This window comes from Anomaloglossus baeobatrachus, chromosome 5, assembly GCF_048569485.1.
Source record: "Anomaloglossus baeobatrachus isolate aAnoBae1 chromosome 5, aAnoBae1.hap1, whole genome shotgun sequence".
NCBI classification, from domain to species: Eukaryota; Metazoa; Chordata; class Amphibia; order Anura; family Aromobatidae; genus Anomaloglossus; species Anomaloglossus baeobatrachus.
The window spans coordinates 491,058,844-491,084,451 of NC_134357.1; the positions used below are offsets into that span (position 1 = coordinate 491,058,844).

General features: G+C 45.8%; 1 protein-coding gene across 1 annotated transcript in view; it reads right to left on the reverse strand.

Annotated features, from left to right (window-relative positions):
• Positions 1 to 16,253: 16,253 nt before the first annotated feature.
• RPTOR (regulatory associated protein of MTOR complex 1) overlaps positions 16,254 to 25,608 on the reverse strand; it is a 364,764-nt gene continuing 355,409 nt past the window's right edge. Inside the window, exons 20-23 of the mRNA XM_075351789.1 lie at positions 25,318 to 25,404; positions 25,103 to 25,219; positions 24,886 to 25,015; positions 16,254 to 17,360 (exon numbers count right to left, since the gene is read on the reverse strand). Coding sequence (XP_075207904.1) covers positions 17,292 to 17,360; positions 24,886 to 25,015; positions 25,103 to 25,219; positions 25,318 to 25,404 — 403 coding nt within the window. The 3' untranslated portion in view covers positions 16,254 to 17,291. The remainder of the gene's footprint in view (positions 17,361 to 24,885; positions 25,016 to 25,102; positions 25,220 to 25,317; positions 25,405 to 25,608) is intronic.

Consider the following 25,608-nt stretch of genomic DNA (forward strand, 5'->3'; position numbering starts at 1 on the left):
CAGATAACACACAAGGATGCCTATCCTTTGCCACGGATAGAGAAATCCCTCACTGCCCTAAAGGCCTCTAACTATTTTTCTACCCTAGATCTCACTAGTGGATACTGGCAAGTATCTGTAGCAGAAGAAGATCAGGAGAAGACAGCCTTCACCACCCCCATGGGCCTCTGTGAGTTCAACAGCATGCCATTTGGACTCTGCAACGCCCCCGGGACCTTCCAGAGGTTGATGGAGTGCTGCTTGGGGCACCTCAACTTTGAAACCATCTTGCTCTACCTGGATGACGTAATCGTGTACTCCAAGACCTATGAGGACCACCTGAAACACCTGGCTGAAGTCTTTGAAGCACTATCCCGATATGGGATGAAGCTGAAGCCATCCAAGTGCCATTTACTAAAGCCAAAGGTCCAGTACCTTGGTCATGTAGTCAGTGTGGAAGGAGCAGCACCGGACCCAGAGAAGGTCACAGTCATCCAGAAATGGCCCACACCCACCACCGTCCGAGAGGTACGTCAGTTCCTTGGCTTGGTAGGGTACTACAGGAGGTTCATCAAGGGCTATACTAAGATGGCGGCGCCTTTGGAAGAGCTCCTGGTAGGTCAAGCAAAGAAGGGAAAGACCTCCGGCCCACCGTTCACCTGGGGAGAAGCAGAAGAACACTCCTTCAGACAAATGAAAGGGGCCCTGACGGGTGAAGAGATTCTAGCCTACCCTGATTACAGTCTACCCTTTGTGCTGTATACGGATGCCAGTAATGTGGTGCTTGGAGCAGTGCTTTCAGAGGTACAGAAAGGCAAGGAACGTGTGATCGCTTACGCCAGCAGGAAGCTCCGGCCTACTGAGAGAAACCCAGAAAACTATAGTTCATTCAAACTAGAGTTCCTGGCCATGGTCTGGGCTATCACAGAGAGATTCAAGCACTACCTGGCCGCCGGCAAATTCACCGTCTTCACGGATAACAACCCACTGACCAACTTGGATACTGCTAAATTGGGTGCCATGGAGCAACGTTGGGTAGCCCGACTAGCAAATTATGATTTTACTGTCAAGTATCGAGCCGGTTGCAAGAATGGCAACACAGATGCTCTGTCAAGGATGCCTCACCTAGCCAACGAGGGTGAAGATGTAGATGACCTTGAAGAGATCGAACTGCCAGCGTTCCATCACAGTGAAGCCAAGCAGTGCCAGCAGTCACATACCAGCCATCAAGAAGCAACCCTGAATCCGCTACCTCACTACAACTGGAAGGAGACTCAAGAGAATGATCCAGCGGTTGGTTTGGTGAAGAAGCTGATCCCTCAACCTGGCGCCAGCCTTGATTCCAAAGCCCCGCCTGAAGCACAGCATTTGTGGAGAGAGAGGGGCCAATTATTTATGGAGGGAAGGGGCTGGAAGCTAAGCTGCAGAGGCTGTAAGGAAAGTAGGTGGAGGGACCAGTCTGGGGGTGGAGTGCAGCAGTGGCTGGAAGAAGCAGTGACACAGACACCCAAGACAGACCCTGCACGTGTGGTAGCTGTTAGCGGGAGAGAACAGTGACCAGAAAGTCTGTCTGAAAGACACCTGAAGAAAGGCAGTCGAGTACGGGGACTGATGGTAACTAGGCACGCACAGGGAACAGGTCCCTAGAGCAGACGTCCATTTAGTGATCTGCTAAACCTGTCTGTGAGGGGACTGGAGGTCCCTCGCCAACCATCTAGAGTCTGAGCCTCAGCAGCAACAGGGGGGCCCTTAAGGAGACAGAGCGAGAAGCCATCTCACCTGGTCCACGCTGCCGGCAAATGGTCCAAAAAGGGGAGAAAAGGCAGTAGTGACTTCCCTGGATGTATCCCACGGTACTTTAAGTCAGGGGTTATCCGAAACAAGAAGTGCAAGGGAGGCGAGTTAATTGCTACCCTCAGAATGGCCTGAAAGAATTCCTGGTTCCACCTGATTGAATCTCAGCATCGCCCGGGGGCTCCTCACAACAAAACATCCAAAAGTGAGTAAACAAGTTGAAAGACCCTTTGGACTGCGACAGTTATTCTGCGACCTGTTGTTCTACACACCCGAGCCCCTGGGGCCAGCCTCACTCACGGGAGGTTACACCATCCGACTGCAGACCCCATCAGCCCCAGACGCTTGTTAAACCTGCAGTGGCGGTCACCCATAACCCTGACTGCAAACCGTGAGTGGCGTCACGACTCCCATGTAAATATACCTGACATACCTGTTGCCAGCGGTAATCAAGTGGAGCCCCTGTGGCGTCCCAGAAGGTGGAGTGACGTCCCTTAGGCGACCGTCACAGGTGGGCGACACATTAATGCAGATAGACAGCCAAGAGCCAAAAATTACTCCTCCGCGAGCCACATGTGGCTCCCGAGCTACAAGATGGGGACTCCTGGACTAGAGACCATTCCCCACAGGTAAAGAAGTAACTAGAGCCATTTCCCACATGGGTGAAGGGACGACTAGAACCATTTTACCCATGAGCCCTACTAGAACATCTCGTATAGTCACCAACGGTAATAGGTTATTCCGATAACAGATCTACTGTAACATTCGTTATTTGCCATAGAGAAGGCCGCCTCCATCCTTGATAGAAAAATTCACACCATATTATTCCATTTCACATTTAGAAATAAAGACTTTTTCCAGGACGTTATTAGGTTAGAGCTGAGATAATTCGCCTTACCGTATTGTGAAGACACTTCTGTGGTTTCTCTGGTCCCTCTTTAATTACACATACTTTTTCCTGGAAATTAGTACTGCCCTCCCTGATAAGACGATATCACTGGCTTATTTACAAGGGGATGGTATATAGACTGCAATTATATCTATATTATAGCAGCGCTTTTTAATATTGCATCCCCCTAGCCGTCTGTCATGACAAATCAGCACTAATCATCTGACACATTACACTGTGTTGTGGCTAATAGAAGCATATCTGCAGCATTCCCTTTCTTCTAGTGGGGTCTTACGTGGGGTCTTTGTGGTTCAGCCCCTTTAAGCCCCAGAGGAGTTTTTAAACAAACATTTAGCACCTTTCCTGGGGGTCTCAGGTTGGGACTAACTGCTCAGAAGAATGGAGTCTCATGTCCCAATTATAGATTGGTGATAGATGTGGTTTATGGTCCAAGCCCTTTAGATACTGATCGCATTAGTAAAGGCAATCAATATTTGGTTAATGGCGTTACGACCCGAGTTGGTACCATCTGTATTCCCTCCTTTCTCCCACCAAACATTAATGGCTTAACCTAAGGTTAGACTATCAATTTAAGTCTTCAAAACCCCCTTTTAGAGGAAATCCATGAGCAGGTTTTTGCTATATAATCTAAGAGTAGGATCGTCTATGGGATGTGATATCACTTACTAGAGTTAGTTTTGCAGTTTCAGGAAAAAAAAAATCTGTGTTTTATCCGCAGGAAATTATCACTACCGGACTAGTTGTCTCCAGCCTCCTAGTCAATTTGCCCTTTGTAACTCCGCCTCCATCACTGATTGACAGCTTTCTATGTACACTGACAGCAGCTAATCAGTGGTGTGGGCGGGGTTATGCACTGCTCAGCATTCAGAGTACTGCTAGATATGCAGCATAGAAAACAGGGATTGTATCACAAATTCTGCTCCAAGTAAGTGATAAATGGGCAAGATGCTGCATATATTTACAAAGTTTAGACATTTTACCAGTAGAGCTTAAAAAAAGGGGGCGTCATGATTGGGGTTTCAATCTTCTAATGAATAGTCCTTACTTCGTTGGCAACAATGGGCAAACATGGTTCCCAAAAGGTACCCTTCATTTTACTCAACTGTAAATTTATAGGCACCACTTAAACATTTATGGACCCTTTAAATACATGGCAGAGGAATGAGAGGCTGCAAAGAGGTGTGAAAAAACTATTCACAATAGGGTAAAAAAAAAAAAAAAAAAAAAAAAAGAATTTAGGGGTCTTAATAATTTGCCCTTTTTGAAGCCATGATTTTTCTGAATTATATTCTTCTCTAATGTGCCCAGAAGTAGGTCAGCGGTTTTTAGTAAGTAACAAAGCCAACTATGAGTCTTAGTATGACTATAGCCACTTTCACTTTAGATCACCACTGATCCTTGCCGGTATGGATGGGTGCACAAGCCGAGCACCTTCTATCCACACAATCTGCTGACTTTGGTTCTTCAGCTTTCTAATTAAGATTCATTGCAGTAGAAATGTGAAGGTCATGGGGTAAGGGCACAAGTGACACTAAAGGTGGTGTCACACACAGCGACAACGACGTCGCTGCTACGTCACCATTTTCTGTGACGTAGCAGCGACGTCCCTTCGCTGTGTGTGACATCCAGCAACGACCTGGCCCCTGCTGTGAGGTCGCCGGTCGCTGCTGAATGTCCAGCTTCATTTTTTGGTCGTCGCTCTCCCGCTGTGACGCACACATCGCTGTGTGTGACAGCGAGAGTGCGACGAAATGAAGCGAGCAGGAGCCGGCATCTGGCAGCTGCGGTAAGCTGTAACCAGGGTAAACATCGGGTAACCAAGGGAAGCCCTTTCCCTGGTTACCTGATATTTACCAGCGTCCGCCCTCGCTGCCAGTGCCGGCTCCTGCTCCCTGCACATGTAGCTGCAGTACACATCGGGTAATTAACCCGATGTGTACTGTAGCTAAGAGAGCAGGGAGCCAGCGCTAAGCAGTGTAAGAGGGATCGGATTCATCAGGTACGTCCCTGTCCAGCCACTAGTCTCTCGTCTTTATGTTGACTTTCTATTATTTACAATGCATCTGTTTCCATATGTGTCAATTACTGAACATGTAGACTGTTACCCTTAGGTATTTCATAGATACTGACTATTTTGGGTCTTGCTAGCCTTTTAAGAGGACCAACTACCAGGATACCAGGATGTTCATATATAAACTAAAGTCAGTGCTATACTGGTGCTATCAGGCTGATTCTATACATACCTTTAGTTGTGAGATCGGATGTATACATTCTGAAATATAGGCAAGTAAAGTTTGTGAAATACTTATTTGATTGACAGCAGCTATAGAATATCTAATAAGTGGGTCAAGTTTTGCTAGTTATTCCAGCCCCGTCTGGCTGCCTCCCTCCTCCCCCTGTAATAACAGAGACAGGGGGAGGAAGTACAGGCAGGCAGACATAGGCGAAAATAACTAGCAAAACCTGACCCACCTATTAGATATTCTGCAGCACCTATCAATCAAATAACAGTGCATTTCATAAACTTTACTTGCCTATAGTTCAGAAAGTATACATCCGATCTCACAACTATAGGAATGTATAGAATCAGCATGATAGCACCAGTATAGCATTGGCTTTAGTTTATATAGAAAAATTCTGGTGGCTGGTCCTCTTTAAAACGGTCAATAAGCACTTCTCGTTTCTACATTGAGCAGCAAGATTCGATGCCACTGCTGAATGTGCATTGATGGATGTAAGACACATCTGTGCACCAAACGGAGTGTGGTTTCTCGGAATACTGGAGTGAGAGGTGCTGGGCAGCCCAGGCATTTATGCAATCTGTCACCACACACTTTTCTGCAGAGTCAATGACAGGCAGCTTAAGGGGACATGTTCTTACTAAGGGACGTCTTGTCTCCTTTAGGTAAGACAAAGACAGAAATAGACTCCATTGTAATAGGAAATCTAAAGAAGGGACTTCTACTTCTCTTTAGATCCACTTCTGGCTTTTGCTCAAGAAAATGATGTAGCATTTTTCCAAAACTGAAACTGAAAGGCGTTCAGGAGGGTCTTCTGCTTCATCCAGTTGCTGGTTTCTCAATTTTTTGAAAAGAGAAAAAAACATTTTTTTTTTGCATTCAGTATCCACAAGAGACTCCTGTGATGGAGTAAAGATCTAGAAGGCAATACATGGCACAGGGGTTCTGTGACACCAAGAAGAGACTTCCATGCCAGCACTGGTGCACTAGGCATAGCACTGTATCTGTTTTGCCCTAAAAAAAATCCTGAAAAAATAATTCGGTAGTTGTAATTTTACATAATTGTGAGTACAAACATTTTGATTGAGGTCCGAGATTGGCTGAAGGCCTCCAAATATGTTAGACTAATGTCAGCTAAAGCCACCGATAACGATGGGTTTAGATGATAGTCTAATGTACGGGAGTCCCAAAAAATTGATTGTCGTTGTGATAACTCGCCACCAAAGCTTTCTGGCACCAGTTCTATCAGAGAACACAGGAGGGCTCGGCCAAGGGAATGGAAAGGACGGACAAGATAGCTGCTGGCTAAACCAAAGTTCAATGAATATGGGAGGCTTTAGACTAAGGCCAGTTTGAGATGTTTTTTTGTTTGTATACGTGAAAAACTGACCGATTTTCTTCAGTGTTTGGTTCTGATGGGTCAGGTTTTTTTTTTTTACCAGCAGTGTATCAACCAATTTTCTATACAAAAAAAAAGATTATTCTTTCCTAGCTTCTCCTGTTTGTGAAGAACAGAGTTTATACTGACCCACTGACTTGTATGGGTGACTTTGATCCTTGACTATGATCAGAATCTATGGAGAGATAAGGTATGCACACCAGTGACTATGTAAGGGGAATACATGGAATAGCAGAAACTGCTGTGTGAATACTGACTTGAAAAATCCAACAGCTATATGAAGAGTGAAAATGTGAAAAATGGAATCTGCATTACTGCCATGAACATATGAATCAAGAGAAATTTAGCTACTGAATTGATCAATGCAATAGAGCCCCAACACTACGCCAAAGTATTTCTCTACGTTGGGGTCCCTAGCTTGTGTGTGTCCTCTCATGCAGTTAAAAAACTTACCGTGTATGGGAAGCTGAGACCCAGGCTATTTATGCGTATTATATGGATTGGCAATAGGTGTGGTGGGGAGGGTTCACAAACGAAAAACTACTAACAATAACGAATAACGTTTGGAACACCATTCTAAGTCTGAACTGGGTGCAAAAAACCTAAAAAAACATCACTATGGAGAGATAAGGTATGCACACCAGTGACTATGTAAGGGGAATACATGGAATAGCAGAAACTGCTGTGTGAATACTGACTTGAAAAATCCAATAGCTATATGAAGAGTGAAAATGTGAAAAATGGAATCTGCATTACTGCCATGAACATATGAATCAAGAGAAATTTAGCTACTGAATTGATCAATGCAATAGAGCCCCAACACTACGCCAAAGTATTTCTCTACGTTGGGGTCCCTAGCTTGTGTGTGTCCTCTCATGCAGTTAAAAAATTTACCGTGTATGGGAAGCTGAGACCCAGGCTATTTATGCGTATTATATGGATTGGCAATAGGTGTGGTGGGGAGGGTTCACAAACGAAAAACTACTAACAATAACGAATAACGTTTGGAACACCATTCTAAGTCTGAACTGGGTGCAAAAAACCTAAAAAAACATCACTATGGAGAGATAAGGTATGCACACCAGTGACTATGTAAGGGGAATACATGGAATAGCAGAAACTGCTGTGTGAATACTGACTTGAAAAATCCAATAGCTATATGAAGAGTGAAAATGTACCTTATCTCTCCATAGTGATGTTTTTTTAGTTTTTTTGCACCCAGTTCAGACTTAGAATGGTGTTCCAAACGTTATTCGTTATTTATCGCATAAATAGCCTGGGTCTCAGCTTCCCATACACGGTAAGTTTTTTAACTGCATGAGAGGACACACACAAGCTAGGGACCCCAACGTAGAGAAATACTTTGGCGTAGTGTTGGGGCTCTATTGCATTGATCAATTCAGTAGCTAAATTTCTCTTGATTCATATGTTCATGGCAGTAATGCAGATTCCATTTTTCACATTTTCACTCTTCATATAGCTATTGGATTTTTCAAGTCAGTATTCACACAGCAGTTTCTGCTATTCCATGTATTCCCCTTACATAGTCACTGGTGTGCATACCTTATCTCTCCATAGTGATGTTTTTTTAGGTTTTTTGCACCCAGTTCAGACTTAGAATGGTGTTCCAAACGTTATTCGTTATTATGATCAGAATCTGTCATATCTCCATTTTTGTTTTCACTGGTGTAAGATGGCGACTGACCTAATTGTAAATGGGCGGTATGTACCACAGAAGTGGTGGAAACCTGAAGGTCCATTCTGGTACATCTAGTACCACATCTTGAGATATGTGTTCTTTTGGGTCAGGCTTTCAAGTGGCTGGAGAGATGAGTGGGTCTAGCCAAATACATACCCCTCCCATGGGCGTGTCACATGTTCTAAAATGGAGACAGGTTGTTTGGCATATGGTGATGGTGTTCAGTGTGTGAGTAGCACTCGGTGAGAAGCAGACTCAGAGTGTGTACGCAGGAGTCAGGGTGGAGAGGTTGTTAATTCCAGAGGTGTGAAGCCTCTGGAAGGAGCCTCAGCTGAGGAAGGTGAGGGTTCCCTTCAGTGGACTAGAGTGAGTGGAGGCTGAGAGAAATCCACTGGGAAAAAGTACCGTATATCTGGAACTGTATCTGAACCCATGCGGGTGTACCGCGAATGTGACGGCCCTAAAATCCGTGTTATGTACATGTGAGGCCGGAAGAGGCTTCACTACAGTTCAAAAGTTTAGGGTCGCTTAGATATTTCCTTATTTTTGAAAGTAAAGCACATTTTTTTTTCAATGAAGCTAACATTAAATTAAACAGAAATACACTCTATACATTGTTAATGTGGTAAATGACTATTCTAGCTTCAGACGTCTGAATGCAATATCTTCATAGGTGTATAGAAGCCCATTTCCAACAACCACCATTCCAGTGTTCTGATGATACATTGTGTTTGCTGTGTTAGAAGGCTAATGGATGTTTACAAATCCCTTGAAAACCCTTGTTCAAGTATGTTAGCAGAGCTGAAAACAGTTTTGCTGATTAGAGAAGCTATAGAACTGACCTTTCCTTTGAGTTAGTTGAGAATCTGGAGCATTACATTTGTTGGTTCCATTAAACACTAAAAATGGCCAGAAAAAGAGAACTTTCATGTGAAACTCGACAGTCTATTCTTGTTCTTAGAAATGGAGGATATTCCATGCGAGAAGTTGCCAAGAAACTGAAGATTTCCTACAACGGTGTGTACTACCCCCTTCAGAGGAGAGCACAAACAGGCTCTAACCAGAATAGAAAGAGAAGTGGGAGACCCCGATGCACGACTGAGCAACAAGACAAGTACATTAGAGTCTCTAGTTTGAGAAGTTGACACATCACAGGTCCTTAACTGGCAGCTTCATTAAATAGTACCCGCAAAATGCCATTGTCAACGTCTACAGTGAAGAGGCGACTCAGAGAAGCTGGCCTTCAGGGCAGAGTGGCAAAGAAAAAGCCATATCAGAGACTGGCTAATAAAAGGAAAAGATTAATATGGGCAAAAGAACACAGATATTGGACAAAGGAAGATTGGAAAAAAGTGTTATGGACAGAAGAATCAAAATATGAGGAGTTTTGATCACAGAAGAACATTTGTGAAACTCAGAACAACTGAAAAGATACTGGAATAGTGTCTGATGCCATCTGTCAAGCATGGTGGAGGTAATGTGATGGTCTGTGGTTGCTTTGGTGCTGGTAAAGTGGGAGATTTGTACAAGGTAAAAGGGATTTTGAATAAGAAAGGCTATCACTCCATTTTGCAACACCACGCTATACCCTGTGGACAGTGCTGGATTGGACCCAATTTCATCCTGCAACAGGGCAATGACTCAAAGCACACATTCAAATTATGCATGAACTATTTAGGGAAGGTGCAGGCAGCTGGTATTCTATCTGTAATGGAGTGGCCAGCCCAGTCACCAGATCTCAACTCTATTGAGCTGTTGTGGGAGCAGCTTGACCATATAGTACGCAAAAATGACCATCAAGCCAATCGAACTTGTGGGAGGGGCTTCTGGAAGCATGGGGTGAAATATCTCCAGATTACCTCCGCAAATTAACAGCTAGAATGCCAAAGGTCCACAAAGCTGTAATTGCTGCAAAGGAGCATTCTGTGACGAAAGCAAAAGTTTGAAGGAGAAAATTAAACTGGTCAACAACAAAATTGCATTTGGTTTGTAATATACCAAAATCATATGTATTTTTGCCTCCAAATTCCAAATATAGCGTCAGAAATGGTGTATCAGGTAAGATTTTTTAGATATTGCAGATTTTTTAAATGTATTGTGTGTACTTGCTTTATCACCGCAATCCCTCTTGTTTTTTCTTTGAAATGATTGAATCACCCACTAAGCATGTGATAGTATTCATTTTGGTGTAATATCCAGTGTAAAAAGCTATAAACAGTTACCAGAGGGCAGGCGTCCTATATATTTGATATTGCGTAATGTGATTAAGCGGGCTTCCGTGGTATTGCGCAATGAAACAGTATTGCGCAATGATATGTAAAGCTTGGGAATGAGTGAAATGTCTGAACGGTATATAAATGTGCAATCATTGAGTTCTGGTGTATTTCTTAGCATTGGTGAGACCCTTTAAAATTCTTGTCTTATTTAATTACAGCGAAATAGCAAAATGGCAAATGCTCAACATCGTAGTTGTTTCACAAACCATCCTGATAACTACTGCTTTGTTTGTGGAAAGTTTACAACAAAAGCAAACAAAAATAAAATTGTGAAATATGAAGATCATGAATGGCAGATTTGCTGTGATTTCAGGTTTACAGGGTGGTTTTACTAAATTCTGCTGCTTTTTGTGTCTGTGGGACAGCCGAGACACCAAACACCACTACACAGTCAAGTAAAAGCTCTTGATAGAGAGGGTCAGGCTTTCAAACATTTGGTTGCGGTTTCCAAAATTAAGTGTAGCTAAATTAAAGGAAGGTATACAGTGGGTCCACCGCCATTAACTTGAGAACGCCGGCAGCCATAGGCATAGAAGTGGTGTCTAGGTATAGTAAAGTAGCCCTGCGCTATGCAATGAAACCACCTATAGCGCCACCTGGTGGAAAACAACAGAGTTAGCATTTTTATCTTGAAAACTGAACAAGATAGAGAAAAAAAAGTCAATTACAAAGTTGCAGGGCACCATCACTTCAATACAAATTGACACCTTGCATACAGAAATGCTATGATATTAAACCCATAAACCCCAAAAACACTGAATGCTGGTCACGCATATGGCGCTCATTTAACTTTGATGCTCAGAGTGGCCACAGTGAGCTGCAATGCCCATCTGGACTCTGGACAGCATACTGTATCTTGCTGCACGTTGTCCAATATGGTAGGTGACACGTTTTCACAAGCATCTGTGATGCGTCATCGTAGGTCCTGCAATGTTGGTGGAGGGGTTGCATACACCTGCTGTTTGATGTGACCTTACAGAAAAGTCCACTGAGGTGAGGTCAGGTGAGCGTGGAGGCCACTCTGCGCAGCCACCATACCCAATGACTTGTAGGAAGGTCTCCATGAGGTACCGATTGACGTCCGCAGCCTTGTGAGTTTTATACGTTCTAATCATAGGATTTCTGTATGCAAGGTGTGGACTCGTATTGAATTGACGATGCCCTACAACTTTGTAATTCACTTTTTTTTCTCTATCTCGTTCCGTTTTTGAAATAAAAATCTTAACTCAGTTTTCCCCCAGGTGGCGCTATAGGTGGTTTCATTGCGTAGCGCATGGCTACTTTACTATACCTAGACACCACTTCTATGCCTATAGCTGCCACTGTTCTCAAGTTAATGGCGGTGGACAGGATATGAGTGGACACACTGTATATACAGACAGATATATGTATATGCATATATATATTATATATATACACATACATACACACACGCAGTATACAGTTAGGTCCAGAAATATTTGGACAGTGACACAAGTTTTGTTATTTTAGCTGTTTACAAAAACATGTTCAGAAATACAATTATATATATAATATGGGCTGAAAGTGCACACTCCCAGCTGCAATATGAAAGTTTTCACATCCAAATCGGAGAAAGGGTTTAGGAATCATAGCTCTGTAATACATAGCCTCCTCTTTTTAAAGGGACCAAAAGTAATTGGACAAGGGACTCTATGGGCTGCAATTAACTCTGAAGGCGTCTCCCTCGTTAACCTGTAATCAATGAAGTAGTTAAAAGGTCTGGGGTTGATTACAGGTGTGTGGTTTTGCATTTGGAAGCTGTTGCTGTGACCAGACAACATGCGGTCTAAGGAACTCTCAATTGAGGTGAAGCAGAACATCCTGAGGCTGAAAAAAAAGAAAAAATCCATCAGAGAGATAGCAGACATGCTTGGAGTAGCAAAATCAACAGTCGGGTACATTCTGAGAAAAAAGGAATTGACAGGTGAGCTTGGGAACTCAAAAAGGCCTGGGCGTCCACGGATGACAACAGTGGTGAATGATCGCCGCATACTTTCTTTGGTGAAGAAGAACCCGTTCACAACATCAACGGAAGTCCAGAACACTCTCAGTGAAGTAGGTGTATATGTCTCTAAGTCAACAGTAAAGAGAAGACTCCATGAAAGTAAATACAAAGGGTTCACATCTAGATGCAAACCATTCATCAATTCCAAAAATAGACAGGCCAGAGTTAAATTTGCTGAAAAACACCTCATAAAGCCAGCTCAGTTCTGGAAAAGTATTCTATGGACAGATGAGACAAAGATCAACCTGTACCAGAATGATGGGAAGAAAAAAAGTTTGGAGAAGAAAGGGAACGGCACATGATCCAAGGCACACCACATCCTCTGTAAAACATGGTGGAGGCAACGTGATGTCATGGGCATGCATGGCTTTCAATGGCACTGGGTCACTTGTGTTTATTGATGACATAACAGCAGACAAGAGTAGCCGGATGAATTCTGAAGTGTACCGGGATATACTTTCAGCCCAGATTCAGCCAAATGCCGCAAAGTTGATCGGACGGCGCTTCATAGTACAGATGGACAATGACCCCAAGCATACAGCCAAAGCTACCCAGGAGTTCATGAGTGCAAAAAAGTGGAACATTCTGCAATGGCCAAGTCAATCACCAGATCTTAACCCAATTGAGCATGCATTTCACTTGCTCAAATCCAGACTTAAGACGGAAAGACCCACAAACAAGCAAGACCTGAAGGCTGCGGCTGTAAAGGCCTGGCAAAGCATTAAGAAGGAGGAAACCCAGCGTTTGGTGATGTCCATGGGTTCCAGACTTAAGGCAGTGATTGCCTCCAAAGGATTCGCAACAAAATATTGAAAATAAAAATATTTTGTTTGGGTTTGGTTTATTTGTCCAATTACTTTTGACCTCCTAAAATGTGGAGTGTTTGGAAAGAAATGTGTACAATTCCTACAATTTCTATCAGATATTTTTGTTCAAACCTTCAAATTAAACGTTACAATCTGCACTTGAATTCTGTTGTAGAGGTTTCATTTCAAATCCAATGTGGTGGCATGCAGAGCCCAACTCGTGAAAATTGTGTCACTGTCCAAATATTTCTGGACCTAACTGTATATATATATATACACATACATACACACACACACACACACATACATATACACACACACACACACACACACACACACACACACATTATATACATAGACAAATCCATTTCTCCCTTTGCCTCCTTCACTTAGGCTTTTTCTCCATTGCATTGCGGATACAGAGGAGAGGATGTCGAAGAGGCATGGCTCCGCCCAGGTGCCTGATTAGCATAATAGTCACGCTCATTAGCATGCCAATCTCGCTGTATCATATTCTAATCAGTCAGCAGAGCTGCAGCTTGACATGAATAAATATGAAATGTGTTTTAACTCAGCCTTTGTGACACATCACCTTCTGCAGCGCATGGCCAAGAGATAATGACGTTTCCAATCTGGAGTCTTGTCAGCAATCACAATTTTCTAGTAGTCATATATACACATCACAGAGCAGTCCAGGCTCCTGACCCCATTCCCCATCCATACACATGCACGTGCAGGCTGGCTGAGCAAAAGTATACTCTGAGCATGGAGAGGGAAACAGATATTTGGCAGGGGCTTATCTCCTATGACAAATTGATTAGGCATTAAACTTCAATGGCTCTAGATGTCTTCTGATTGGACACTGGAGCCGTCACTCACTGCGGAGGGGAGGGGTTATGGGGCATTGAGTTTAAAGAGTCCAGGACACTTCACATGAAGGCTCCGCCCTCTGGACAATTGTGATGTCAATTTGAAGGACAATTTGCCTTTCTTGATCCCGCTTTACACACTACAATATATCTTACGATGTGTCGGGGGGGTCACGTCGTAAGTAACGCACATCCGGAATTGTAAGTTACATTGTAGCATGTAACAGCTACGTGCGATTGCGATTGAACGGTAAAACGTTCATCGCACGCACGTCGTTCATTCCTCATGAATTGAAAAAGGGAAAAACAGGAGGGAGAGAAAGAAAGAGGAAAAAGGAAATGGGAGTCCACAGCTGGTGAGGGGAAATGCCCATAGGGAACGATATCTGGACTACAGGGTTACAGAAAGCCTCCTGTAACCCTGTAGTCCAGATATCGTTCCCCTCACCAGCTGTGGACTCCCATTTCCTTTTTTCCCTCTTTCTTTCTCTCCCTCCTGTTTTTCCCTTTTTCCTTTTCTCCTATGCTTTTTCCTCTTTGTTCTTTTCGCGTACATGACCTACAGTGACTACCACCATTGTACAACCCTATGCATTTTGTCTTAACAACATCCTAGGATATTGATAACGGCTTATGTATTTACCTGACCGTTCATTTGTCCTGTTCTCCTGAGGTACATATTGTCATATTGTGCTTAAACTAATTTGTCTCATATCTCTCATATGTTATTAGAGCACATTCTGCAAATGTGAGGAACCTTACTTCCATTTGTCCATTCCGGTCGTCCGTTGTGCCCCACGTTACCCTGTTCTTGTACATGGTGTACATGTTACTCTTTGTGTACCATTTTGTATATACTTGTATATATTCTGTATAGAATTTGTGTATCACCTGTGTATATATACATTCACTATTGTTGTTCTCACACCTTGTCAGGCAACTACCTTGAGAAAGGCTCTACGCCGAAACGTCGGTGGCGTTGCTCTTGTTGAGGTTCACTTTGCAATGTGTCAATAATAAATCCACTTGCATAAAAAAAAGTTTTCTTGCTTTCATTTGAGTGCTGGGGCTATACATCACTATTTATTGTATATTTTTTTAGGCTGGTGCATTTCTGTATGGCCAGCACCCCACGTCCCAGAGAGGAGTTCCAAATGGATGCAACAGCGCCATCACCAGGATATGGTGGAAAAAACAATTTTATTTACAGATCACCAGTCCTATTAATAAGTAACACTCAGCCATCCATACAAATAGCCGTTTAACATTGGAAGAAGAATTTTTGTACAAAGTTTCATTGGTGTCTACTTAATAAAATTCCGCATGTCTCCTTGGCAACACGTTCTCAGATCTTGACGTAGAATACAAAACAGCTCACATTGCACCCCTTCTTGCTTGCCAGTCTGAGTCTGGGGGGCCGCCTGGCTCATCTCCATACAGCAGGATTAAAAAGACTTAATTTCGCCATTCTAAGCTCATCTCCCAAAGAGTTTTCCTCTGACAAAAGACACAGAAATGCGTTTCCCTGGTTTTATTAATATTTAATGAATGTTCCTCCAATAATCCCCATACAATCCTATAGGACGCACCCTCCTCCTCCTCTTCTCGTTTCGTGGTGTTCAAATAAATAGGCAAAAACTTCATATTGTCCTACTCACGATGCACAGTGTGAAGAAAAAAAAAATATACATGTGTATATATTATATAGGTCAATCCAAGTCAGAGCGCCATCGCAACCTCCTTCCAGGTGTCGGGAGTACGTTGCACTCTCTTGTGGACGCCGGAGAACCGTCCAGTCTTTTCTTTTTTGTTTTTTCTTTTTTTTTTTTTTTAAAAACCAGAGATTTCGTTAAAATAGTGTAAACAACAAAAAAGGCCAGTCTAGAACGAAAGAGGATTTGGTGACATAGTGCAAAGTGACTGGGAGCCATGGGCCGTACTGGATGAATAGGTGACTCAGCCAAAGCTTTGATAGAAAATTATGGTACACAGAAGGTTATAAAGAAACACTCCAAAAAACGTAGCGTCACCAAAAAAGGCATAATGTGTCCGATACTGCGCTCCGATGTAGTATGTCCGAGGACGCACGGTCGCCCGGCCGAAGACGCACGGTCGCGCGGCCGAAGACGCACGGTCGCCCGGCCGAAGATGCTTTATACTGTGAAACGCACTGTGTTAATATAACACCAGTGGTCATAAAATGTAACTCAATGCTCCCATTACTATAACTGAAGCCCCCTAGATGGACCCCCCCCCCCCCCCCATCCTACTGCCCCCACAAATGAAAATGTGGCAGGTATGTGTAAGCAGTGATAAAATTCCTTCCTCAGTATTAGGATTCTCTCCCCATTTCCCTGAATGAAGTACAAGGATAAAAGGGAGCTTGAAGATCAGTGTTGTCGTGAATAAGAAAATGCTGGTTTAGTTGAAGCCTCCTTGATCACCAAGGCGGACTCGGAAGTTGTGTGTGTGGAGGCTCCGAGACAACTTATCAGATCCTTTAGTGACTCTTCTGGGAGGTGCCCTTTTCCTGGAATCATTTACATAAAAATCACCCAAGTGCCCCCGGGGCAAGTTATGGATCAGCGGCAGGAATAAGGTATATTCACACATAGAAGTGCATTTTTTTTCTGCATGAAAAACCGTAGACTATGGTAAAAAAAAAAACACAAAGGAAATTGCTTGTGGTTTTTCATTGCTTAACCATTTTGATTTCAGAGGGTAAAAACGCTGAAAGAACTGACAGGCAACACTTTTTAAAAAGCAAAACCTCAGGTCAAAGAACGCAAGGAAAAAAAATGCACCGTGTGAATGAGATTCTAGAAATGTTATTCGTTTTGCTCTTACTATAAAATGCTTAGTTTTTTGGCACAGAAAAAAATCCCCATCAAAAATGCTACATGTGCACAAGCCCAAACCATCAGTAGCACAAGTAAGGATTCAAACCAGGCATCACGTAAAATTATCCTGCTCGCTATGTCAAATTTGAGGTGGTTGTACACGACGTATATCAAGTATCCCTCCCTCCCCTCTGATTGAATGCTTTAAAAGAAAACAAAAATCAAACACAAAAAAGTCTAAGGATTAGAAGGGATAAGACCGGGAATTTTCATATAGTTCTGTCATTGGTTCATTAACGTATTCCATTCAGAGAGGTCTTCAGGTTCTAAGAAGCAGCATTTGAATGTCATCATCATCTTCATCACCACGTAAGGTCAAGATTCTTGTCCAAAAAAACAGGAAGATTAGGAGAAGAAGCCAAGAGGCCATTCCTTGTGTCTCTCGTCCAGTGGCTATCTCATTCGCTTCTCCATTGAATATATAGACATGTAGTAATCGTTACTGCCGACGGCTAGGTGAGGCTGTGGGGCAGAGAAACAAAAAGTGAGAAAGGGTTTAGATGTGATCAAACAGAAAAAGTCTAAAGAAAAACACAAAATTCAGTTACGATCTTTATAATTTGGGCCCATTCTGGAAGCTCGAAGTTCACAGGCAGGCTCCCTGACTAACTACAACCACAGCCTCTCCTCTGAATGGCAGGGAGGTGGGTGCATCATCAAGGGTTGGGCGTGGCGGTACTGAAGATTTGTAGCCAACGCAAGCAGTAGTGTGGTCACCGGAGAGAGATGAGATTCTGGATTTTGGCTTCTGTTTACTTGATAACCACAAACCTTAACTACTTTATCTGCCAGTTCTGCCAGCTATGGAAATCTGAGGAATAGTCTTTCTATCTTCACTTCCTTCATTTCACTGCTAACACGTTTTGAAGGATATGGCAGATTTGGAGATATGGGAGATTTTTGAGAAAAAAAAAATGTGCAAGACCTACCTCTTTAAAAGAATCTAGGTATCTGAAAATCCTAGAGACTATGTGCTGGAGATTTTCCAAACACAGTCACACTCGCAGTCGCTCAAAAAGCAACTTCTATACGGAAAGTAATCCACTATAGGTTCACCTGTGGAATTGGGAATAGTATTCCCAACATTTACCTGTAGAGGACGTAAAGAAGTGCAAGCACAAAAGAAGGGAATTTTGTTTACTTACCGTAAATTCCTTTTCTTCTAGCTCCAATTGGGAGACCCAGACAATTGGGTGTATAGGCTATGCCTCCGGAGGCCGCACAAAGTATTACACTTAAAAGTGTTAAGCCCCTCCCCTTCTGCCTATACACCCCCCGTGCTCCCACGGGCTCCTCAGTTTTGGTGCAAAAGCAAGAAGGAGGAAAAAGAATTATAAACTGGTTTAAAGTAACTTCAATCCGAAGGAATATCGGAGAACTGAAACCATTCAACATGAACAACATGTGTACACAAAAAAACAGGGGCGGGCGCTGGGTCTCCCAATTGGAGCTAGAAGAAAAGGAATTTACGGTAAGTAAACAAAATTCCCTTCTTCTTTGTCGCTCCATTGGGAGACCCAGACAATTGGGACGTCCAAAAGCAGTCCCTGGGTGGGTAAAATAATACCTCGTAAGAGAGCCGTAAAACGGCCTCTTCCTACAGGTGGGCAACCGCCGCCTGAAGGACTCGTCTACCTAGGCTGGCATCCGCCGAAGCATAGGTATGCACCTGATAGTGTTTCGTGAAAGTGTGCAGGCTCGACCAGGTAGCCGCCTGACACACCTGCTGAGCCGTAGCCTGGTGCCTCAAAGCCCAGGACGCGCCCACGGCTCTGGTAGAATGGGCCTTCAGCCCTGAGGGAACCGGAAGCCCAGCCGAACGGTAGGCTTCGAGAATTGGCTCCTTGATCCACCGAGCCAAGGTTGATTTGGAAGCCTGTGACCCTTTACGCTGGCCAGCGACAAGGACAAAGAGTGCATCCGAGCGGCGCAGGGGCGCCGTACGAGAAATGTAGAGTCTGAGTGCTCTCACCAGATCTAACAAGTGCAAATCCTTTTCACATTGGTGAACTGGATGAGAACAAAAAGAAGGTAAGGAGATATCCTGATTGAGATGAAAGGGGGATACCACCTTAGGGAGAAATTCCGGAACCGGACGCAGAACCACCTTGTCCTGGTGAAAAACCAGGAAAGGGGCTTTGCATGACAGCGCTGCTAGCTCAGACACTCTCCGAAGTGAAGTGACTGCTACTAGAAAAACCACTTTCTGCAAAAGGCGTGAGAGAGAAATATCTCTCATTGGCTCGAATGGTGGTTTCTGAAGAACCATCAGCACCCTGTTCAGATCCCAGGGTTCTAACGGCCGCTTGTAAGGAGGAACGATGTGACAAACCCCCTGCAGGAACGTGCGTACCTGTGGAAGTCTGGCTAGGCGCTTCTGGAAAAACACAGAGAGCGCTGAGACTTGTCCCTTAAGGGAGCCGAGCGACAAACCCTTTTCCAGTCCAGATTGAAGGAAGGACAGAAAAGTGGGCAAGGCAAAAGACCAGGGAGAAAAAGCCTGAGCAGAGCACCACGACAGGAAAATTTTCCACGTCCTGTGGTAGATCTTGGCGGACGTTGGTTTCCTAGCCTGTCTCATAGTGGCAATGACGTCTTGAGATAACCCTGAAGACGCTAGGATCCAGGACTCAATGGCCACACAGTCAGGTTGAGGGCCGCAGAATTCAGATGGAAAAACGGCCCTTGAGATAGCAAGTCTGGTCGGTCTGGTAGTGCCCACGGTTGGCCGACCGTGAGATGCCACAGATCCGGGTACCACGACCGCCTCGGCCAGTCTGGAGCGACGAGGATGACGCGGCGGCAGTCGGCCCTGATCTTGCGTAACACTCTGGGCAACAGTGCCAGCGGAGGAAACACATAAGGGAGCTGAAACTGCGACCAATCCTGAACTAAGGCGTCTGCCGCCAGAGCTCTGGGATCTTGAGACCGTGCCATGAACGTCGGTACCTTGTTGTTGTGCCGGGACGCCATGAGGTCGACGTCCGGCACCCCCCAGCGGCAACAGATCTCCTGAAACACGTCCGGGTGAAGGGACCATTCCCCTGCGTCCATGCCCTGGCGACTGAGATTATCTGCTTCCCAGTTTTCCACGCCTGGAATGTGAACTGCAGAGATGGTGGAGGCCGTGGCTTCCACCCACATCAAAATCCGCCGGACTTCCTGGAAGGCTTGCCGACTGCGTGTGCCGCCTTGGTGGTTGATGTATGCCACCGCTGTGGAATTGTCCGACTGAATTCTGATCTGCTTGCCTTCCAGCCACTGCTGGAACGCTTTCAGGGCAAGATACACTGCCCGTATTTCCAGAACATTGATCTGAAGCGAGGACTCTTGCTGGGTCCACGTACCCTGAGCCCTGTGGTGGAGAAAAACCGCTCCCCACCCTGACAGACTCGCGTCCGTCGTGACCACCTCCCAGGATGGGGGTAGGAAGGATTTCCCCTTCGATAATGAAGTGGGAAGAAGCCACCACCGAAGGGAAGCTTTGGTCGCCTGAGAGAGGGAGACGTTCCTGTCGAGGGACGTCGGCTTCCTGTCACATTTGCGTAGGATGTCCCATTGAAGAGGACGCAGGTGAAACTGCGCGAAAGGAACTGCCTCCATTGCTGCCACCATCTTCCCCAGGAAGTGCATGAGGCGCCTCAAGGGGTGTGACTGGCCTTGAAGGAGAGATTATACCCCTGTCTGTAGTGACCGCTGCTTGATCAGCGGAAGCTTCACTATCGCTGAGAGGGTATGAAACTCCATGCCAAGGTATGTGAGCGATTGGGCCGGTGTCAGATTTGACTTTGGAAAATTGATGATCCACCCGAAACTCTGGAGAGTCTCCAGGGTAGCGTCGAGGCTGTGTTGGCATGCCTCTTGAGAGGGTGCCTTGACCAGGAGATCGTCCAAGTAAGGGATCACCGAGTGACCCTGAGAGTGGAGGACCGCTACTACAGTAGCCATAACCTTGGTGAAAACCCGTGGGGCTGTTGCCAGGCCGAACGGCAGTGCCACGAACTGCAGGTGTTCGTTTTCTATGGCGAAGCGCAAGAATCGCTGGTGCTCTGGAGCAATCGGTACGTGGAGATAAGCATCTTTGATATCGATCGATGCAAGGAAATCTCCTTGGGACATTGAGGCGATGACGGAGCGGAGGGATTCCATCCGGAACCGCCTGGTCTTTACGTGTTTGTTGAGAAATTTCAGGTCCAGGACAGGACGGAAAGACCCGTCCTTCTTTGGGACCACAAACAAGTTGGAGTAAAAACCGTGGCCCTGTTGCTGAAGAGGAACAGGGACCACCACTCCTTCTGCCTTCAGAGTGCCCAGCGCCTGCAGAAGAGCCTCGGCTCGCTCGGGAGGCGGGGATGACCTGAAGAATCGAGTCGGGGGACGAGAGGTGAACTCTATCTTGTAACCGTGAGACAGAATGTCTCTCACCCAACGGTCTTTTACCCGTGGCAGCCAGGCGTCGCAAAAGCGGGAGAGCCTGCTACCGACTGAAGATGCGGAGTGAGGAGGCCGAAAGTCATGAGGAAGCCGCTTTGGTAGCGGCACCTCCGGTGCCCTTTTTAGGACGTGACTTAGACCGCCATGCGTCAGAGTTCCTTTGATCTTTCTGAGGCCTTTTGGACGAGGAGAATTGGGACCTGCCCGCGCCCCGAAAGGACCGAAACCTCGACTGCCCCTTCCTCTGTTGGGGTATGTTCGGTTTGGGCTGGGGTAAGGATGTATCCTTTCCCTTGGATTGTTTGATGATTTCATCCAAACGCTCGCCAAACAATCGGTCGCCAGAAATTGGCAAACTGGTTAAGCGCTTTTTGGAAACAGAATCTGCCTTCCATTCCCGTAGCCACAAGGCCCTGCGGAGTACCACCGAATTGGCGGCTGCAACCGCAGTACGGCTCGCAGAGTCCAGGACAGCATTAATAGCGTAAGACGCAAATGCCGACGTCTGAGTGGTTATGGACGCCACCTGTGGCGCGGACGTGCGTGTGGCTGCGTCAATTTGCGCTTGACCTGCTGAGATAGCTTGTAGCGCCCATACGGCTGCGAACGCTGGGGCAAAAGAAGCGCCGATAGCTTCATAGATGGATTTCAACCAGAGCTCCATCTGCCTGTCAGTGGCATCTTTGAGTGAAGCCCCATCTTCCACTGCAAGTATGGATCTAGCTGCCAGTCTGGAGATTGGAGGATCCACTTTGGGACACTGAGCCCAACTTTTGACCACGTCAGGGGGAAAAGGATAACGTGTATCCTTAAGGCGCTTAGAAAAAAAAACGCTTATCTGGACAAGCATGGTGATTCTGGACTGCCTCTCTGAAATCAGAGTGGTCCAGAAACATACTCGGTGTACGCTTGGGAAACCTGAAACGGAATTTCTCCTGCTGAGAAGCTGACTCCTCCACCGGAGGAGCTGAGGGAGAAATATCCAACATACGATTGATGGACGCAATAAGGTCGTTCACTATGGCGTCCCCGTCCGGAGTATCAAGATTGAGAGCGGCCTCAGGATCAGAATCCTGATCAGCTGTCTCCGCATCATCAACCAGAGATTCCCCCCTCTGAGACCCTGCACAATATGATGATGTCGAGGGAAAATCTAAGCGAGCTCGCTTAGTCGGTCTGGGGCTGGGGTCTGTGTCAGAACCCTCAGCCTGGGATCCATGAGATACCCCGGGAGGACATTGTTGGTCCAGCTGAGGTGGGCCAGGGAACAAAGATTCAACAGAGTCCCTGTGCTGAGATACCGGCCTGGACTGCAAGGCTTCTAGTATCTTAGCCATAGTCTCAGAGAGTTTTGCAAACTCCGTCCCCGTCACCTGAACAGTGTTAGCAGGTGGCTCCCCCTGGGCCCCTCTTAGCAGAGGCTCCGGCTGAGTAAGTGCCACAGGGGCCGAACAGTGCACACAATGAGGGTCAGTGGAACCTGCCGGTAGCGGGGTCGTACATGCGGCGCAGGCAACATAATAAGCCTGTGTTTTGGCACCCCTGCCTTTCGTGGGTGCCATGCTATTATCTTCCCTGAGTAACACAATAGGGTATATAGCCAGAAATCAACTGTGCACCATACAGTGTAAAACATATATACCATAAACATATAATGTTACACTACTGCACAATGGGGCTAGCACCACAGGTGCTGCTTACCACCCGCCTAAAGCGGTTGTGAGGCCACCAGAGTCCCTGCCTGGGTCTCCCAGACTTTGTCCCCCTCTGCTGCGTCCGAGGAGCTGACAGGAATGGCTGCCGGCGTCCTGAGGAGAGGAGGGAGCCGTGGGCGTGACCCAGAAAGTGCGGGAACTGGTGCCCGCACTGTGCACAGTGAGGGGGGTGGAGTATGCAAAGCATGCTCCAGCCCTCAGTGCTGCTCGTTCTGTGCAGCGTCCCGCCCTTCCCCTGCCTGTCAGGGCTGTGGGCGGGAGGAAAGGAAACTAGGCCGCAAAAAGCCGGGGACTCTAGTAATAAACGCGGCCGCCGTAAAAGCGCGGCCGGCGTGAAAGTCCCCGGCGCACTACAAGTCCCAGCCGCGCCGCAGTGTTTCCATGGCCGCGGCGGTCAGTGCGGCAGTCCCTATACATAAACACACTCAGCAACGCTGAGTGTGTAATGGCACATATTAACCCGGTCAGCGCCGTGGTCCCCGGTGCACTAGCACACCCAGCAAAGCTGGAGTGTTGCTGTGCGCTGTCCCCACAGGGATACAGAGTACCTCCAAGTAGCAGGGCCATGTCCCTGAACGATACCCGGCTCCTATCCAGCAGGCTCCACAGGAGTTGTGGATGAAGCACGGTCTCAGTGCCTGGAGACCGATAGGATCCCACTTCACCCAGAGCCCTGAGGGGGATGGGGAAGGAAAACAGCATGTGGGCTCCAGCCTCCGTACCCGCAATGGATACCTCAACCTTACAACACCACCGACAAGAGTGGGGTGAGAAGGGAGCATGCTGGGGGCTCTATATGGGCCCACTTTTCTTCCATCCGACATGGTCAGCAGCTGCTGCTGACCAATCTGTGGAGCTGTGCGTGCGTGTCTGACCTCCTTCGCACAAAGCAAAAAACTGAGGAGCCCGTGGGAGCATGGGGGGTGTATAGGCAGAAGGGGAGGGGCTTAACACTTTTAAGTGTAATACTTTGTGCGGCCTCCGGAGGCATAGCCTATACACCCAATTGTCTGGGTCTCCCAATGGAGCGACAAAGAAAGGACACAACATTGTAGTTCTGCTAAATCAGGGTACAAGCCCCTGAAGAACCGAAGCTGGTGAAACCAGTGTCTGGACAGTTATGCAAAATTATGCCTAATTCCATGAGTGAAATTGTTGATATACAAGTGGTGACCATTCTGACTGAAGGAATAACATATAGTGGATTATTTTCTGGACTAGATCTTAAAGGAACCTATTGTATGGTAGGCATATACATTTTGTAAGGATCAGCTAATCATATAGTGTGTACAGCATGTGTGACCAACATTCATTTGACACGTTTGGGGGTAAGAATTAAAAAAAAAAAAAAGATTGGACATGTTGAATTTCTACATGCCCAATTGCAGTCCTGCCCAAACCAAGCATCTCCCTACAAAAAAACCTGCACACTCCGTTAAACTGTGTGTTCATATGTATGGAGGAATTGCAGTTGGCTGACTGACGGAAGTATATTGTCAGGGTGATTAAAACAACAACTAAATAAAATGTTTGCAGCATGAATATATGGATTATGACCAAGAGAAAAACGTCTCGAAAGTGTGTGCTAGAAGAATTATCTTGACCTAGGCACTGGCAAACACAGATGGAAAAGGCCCCTGTGCAAGAATAGTAAATGGGCCATTTGCAGTCCAATAGCACATCATAGTGCACAATCCCATTTGCTTTGGAAGTGGAAATGGGCCCCCTTAACTCTTAGGCCCCTGTGCGTCTGCACAGGCTGTACCGATGATAGATATGTCCACCTTTGGACCTAGGCCATGTCCAGCCACAAGCTAACTACTGCAGGAGACACTTACCCAGTGAGGATGGAAAGCCAAGCAGCTGATGGCCCCAATTCTTTGGCCCATGAATCCATCATAGTATTTAATGTTACTGATCAGCTCTCCGCCACCATTGTAGATAGCAATAAACTGGTTCATAGAACCACTAAAAAACAGAGAGGAAACCATAAGACTGGTACATAGGGTATATAGCACGGGCTCGCACAAGCCAGGTAATGGATCTACGACTTACCCAGCAAACAGGTTGGCCATTGGATGGTAGTCAAGAGCCGTCAGACCTTTGACAATCTGTAGCGTGTTTATCGATTCCGTTAGTCTGGGGTCAAAGCTTCGCACATCACCGTTGACACTGGGCATGGACAAGATTGGATATTATACCGTAAAATATCAGAAATGAGAAAACGTGCGATTATCAAAAGAAACCCCTCCCTAAAATGGATCTTGTACCTGACGCTCAAGATGTGTCCTTGTGCTTGTGTTTCGATATGGGTTTTTACCACCCAAGAAGTGTGCTCCCGATAGGTCATGACTCGGCTGAAAATACAAAGAAGGGGTTGTCAGATAGCTGCGGCACAAAAGTCTCCGGAAAAAAAAGGTCAGATTTTCCTATAAACAGCGCCACTCTGTAGCATAGGATGTGTCTGGTATTACAACTTAGTCCAATGTGGATTTAGTTTAGTGTCTGGTTTTACAATGGACAGTTACCGCATCTCTTCACTATTCCCATGGATCGAATTA